General features: G+C 41.5%; 1 protein-coding gene across 1 annotated transcript in view; it reads right to left on the minus strand.

The window, feature by feature from the left end:
• The window catches only part of sdk1a (sidekick cell adhesion molecule 1a), a 274209-nt gene that overhangs the window by 85441 nt on the left and 185156 nt on the right, over positions 1 to 3612 (minus strand). Inside the window, exons 10-14 of the mRNA XM_024259668.1 lie at positions 3025 to 3219; positions 2099 to 2215; positions 1831 to 1998; positions 1143 to 1245; positions 892 to 1065 (exon numbers count right to left, since the gene is read on the minus strand). Coding sequence (XP_024115436.1) covers positions 892 to 1065; positions 1143 to 1245; positions 1831 to 1998; positions 2099 to 2215; positions 3025 to 3219 — 757 coding nt within the window. The remainder of the gene's footprint in view (positions 1 to 891; positions 1066 to 1142; positions 1246 to 1830; positions 1999 to 2098; positions 2216 to 3024; positions 3220 to 3612) is intronic.

Raw genomic sequence — 3612 nt, forward strand, 5'->3', positions numbered from 1 at the left:
CACAGCTGTAAAGACAGGTCTGTACCCCCCCCTCCACCAGAGTCTGACATGTTTAACCTCCACTCTATTCATAATTCACAAGGATGTGGACTCATGTTCTGTCTCTGTCTGCCACTTCACAATTATATAAATAGAAGAGGTGCATTTTATAAGTGTGTTATCAAAGTGACTATTAGCTGCTCCCTGTTCTCTCACACCAGCTGTAATGAGGCTGTGTGGGTTACAGCTGAGGATGTCGGTCTTAAAGTGAAATTCCAGCTTGTCAACATGCTCTAAAGTAGGAAAGAGTACAAAAAAAAAAAGGAAAACAGGCAAGGATCTGGGATGTGCAGAACTAAAGTACTAGTCTCACCATCCCATCAATGATCCTTGCACACAAGATCAAAATAAAACACATTCAGAAGGACGGAAGCTGAATATGAGCTCTCCCTTTGTTCTTTTTGCTTTTCCTTTTTTCTGATGTGCCAAATTACCTCTCCCACTTCATCCGAACCACGTTTAGAGTAGTCTTGTTTCCAAAAGATATCCTTCATGTCTGTAATTTCAGTGAGCCAGTCCGCTAGCGACTGATATTTTTTTTTTCTCTCTGTATGAAGTGTGAAGCGTCATAAATTACGATTTTGTTTGATTGTGAGAAACAGAAAGCATAGCGCATAAAAGAAAGACGTATGCATTGCGAGGAGCACTGTGAATAAATCATGAAAATATTGACATCAAAAATGTCAAACAACTCTGTTGAAAGATGTAAGAGAAAATGTTTGTGAAGGACTGATCAAACGCTCAAACTTTTCTAAAGAAACTGAATTTTTTTGGATTTATATTGAGTTTCTAGTTGAGAAAGTGGACAAAGTCCCATTTTTGAACAAGAAGTAATGAACTGTAAGAACTCACATGACTTCAAGGCGTGCAGTGTGGGAGTCATTGCCAGCCTGTGATGTCACAGTGCAGGTGTAGTCCCCGATGTCACCTGACCAAGTCTGCCCAATAGAGAGTGAGCCCTGGCGCACAGAGACACGCCCACCGCCGCTTGGAAGAACTGGCACACCACCACGATCCCACTTGAAGCTGGAGTATTTCAGAGAACACATGTTTTAGAGCAGAGAGGGGACAGTTTTTAAGGGGGCACACCGGCGGACATGTACCTAATATTGATTCTGGAGTCATGGGTGGCGTTGCATTCAAGAACTGCAGTGGTTCCTTTAATCACACGCAGGTCTGCTGGGGGCACAGAGAGGAACGTGCGTCCTGAAGAGCCACAGAGAAGAAGACGGAGCATAGTCAGAATGACAAAGGTTGGAAGAACAAAAAAAAAAAACTTTGTGGTGTCATCTATAATTAAACACTAGAAAATAATTGTGTTCATCATCTAAAATTGCCTGCAGGGTATACAACACACAAGTGATCTCACAACAAGCAGATTTAACAAAGTGCACCAATGAATGATGGCATTAGATAAAAGAAAAAGAGCCTTTTATTTCGCTCTAATTCTATTGTACATGTGTGGTACACCTGGTTGCCTTTGTGCGTCTTTTGATAAATCGATTAACTTCGTTTACAATCATCTCACAGCTAAAAAGTTCATTTCTAACATCCCTGAATCTGAAGGTAACAGAGTTGGACTAAAGCTGCCAAAACAAATGCATGAATGAATAACAATTACAAGGCTTGGCACATTAAATAATCCTTTCTCAGGTCCATTGATGAACACAACTATTCATGAACATGCTCTAATGCAAATGGACAGTTATGGATAAACTGGTGTTCCATGTCTTGAAGTCGTTTTAGGAAATGTACATAGATGTGTTTAATACATGCATGAATAAGCCTTACTCCAGACGGTGAGGGCAGCGGTAGCATTGATGCTTCCCTCTGAGTTGGACGCGATGCAGGTGAACTGTCCTGAATCCTGGAAACTGACTGGTTTAATCTGCAAGCCACCAGACTGCAGCAGTGTGAATCTGGGAACCTGTACAGAACCGCTAGCGACAATCTGTAAACCTGAACGGGTGAGAAAACATGAAATCAATATGTGAATTTGATGTGCCAGCACATTTGTGAGCATGCTCAGAGTGTGCTCAGTCCACACGCTGCTTTGTACCTTTCCTCCAGGTAATAGCCGGTTTGGGAGCTCCGCTGTTCTCACAGGCGAACACAACCGTGTCTCCCTCAGTTACAGTTTGGTCAGAAGGTGGGAATCTAAATATGGGGCCCACACCTAAAAAACAGAGGAGCGTGAGAGGTGGAGGTGATAATCGAAAGCACAATGATGACGCTCAAAGTCAAAGGAATGGGGAAAAAAACAGGGATGAAAGTGGTGATCTAAACACTAATGCTGCTTCACTGATCAATGGAAGCTTTATTCACCACCTGCTACAACGTGTTCCTGCATTTATTATGACAGCAGCATTATAGAAGCCATCCATATAAGGACTTTCAATCAGACAAAACTCTCCCAGTGTGTTATTCTGAAACCCAATAGAACATAAAAGGATCAACAGATGAAACACTGTCAATTTAAATCACTGAAAAGGGTCTGTTTATTTGAAAGGAGGTGCAAAAATACTGAATATAAAGAGAATATTAATTTATTTTAAATATTTTCTAGATCTAAAAACTGTGAACAATAACAATATATTTAGTGATGTATCTTTTGGGTTTTTGAAAGTATTACACCAATGTTTTTTTGCATGATATGTTATCTAATCATAAAAAAAAATAGAATAACTATCTAGATAAACAGCAAAATCAGCAGTAAAATGCATGTGTTGTCCAAAAAGCTTTTTGAAAATCACTGCTAATGGAAGTCTTTATAAAATGTCTAACTATAGGAGCCAGTACATGATACAAAGAGTGAAGAACACACATGGGGGAACATTTAAAAATGAACACCAGAAAGTAAGTGGCATAAAGAGAGTGACAAGTCAGCTAAAATGAGCAAGCCTTGGGAGCAAACGCAAGACTGATGCAGCTGTGTGTATTTACAGGATTTTGCTCCGCTGTGTACAGTGTGGCAGGCAAACTCACTGGAGACAAGGAGCTCTGTGTGCGCTTGAGTCTCCCCTGCAGAGCTGCGAGCAAAGCACTGGAATATTCCTCCGTCTCCTGGCTGCACCCTGCGTACTGTCAGCCCGGTGGCTGTGTTGACTCTGTAGCGAGGATTGGCCAGTTTGGAGAGAGGGACGGCGTCCTTATACCACTCTATCCGGGGCAGGGGCACACCTGAGCATGAAGGACAAGCAGAAGCTGAACATTTCTGTTTTTTTTTTTGGTTGCTAAAACTAAGACAGCTGACCTTAAATAACTCTTTCCTCCCAGACAATTTCTTTTCCCTTATCCAATTTCACTCTATAAATATGCATGCGGCTATAATGAGTGTTAATAATATATTGATTGGAAAGTGTGGGTGGTGGAAAAAGGGTGGCCTGAAAACATGCTGGGAGAGAAATAGGAAGAAATTGAGAGTCTACAGCATCAGCCCTTCTGACCAAACATGCCGCATATGATAGTCGTGCATGACTCTGTCTGGACCTTTTACACCTTATGTGTTTGCCTGTAAAAGTGGCTGGTCCAGAGAAAGTGAGATGGACTTTTCTCGGCTTATTGGTGTCAAGG

The sequence above is a fragment of the Oryzias melastigma genome, linkage group LG1 (assembly GCF_002922805.2).
Source record: "Oryzias melastigma strain HK-1 linkage group LG1, ASM292280v2, whole genome shotgun sequence".
In the NCBI taxonomy this organism is placed as follows: Eukaryota; Metazoa; Chordata; class Actinopteri; order Beloniformes; family Adrianichthyidae; genus Oryzias; species Oryzias melastigma.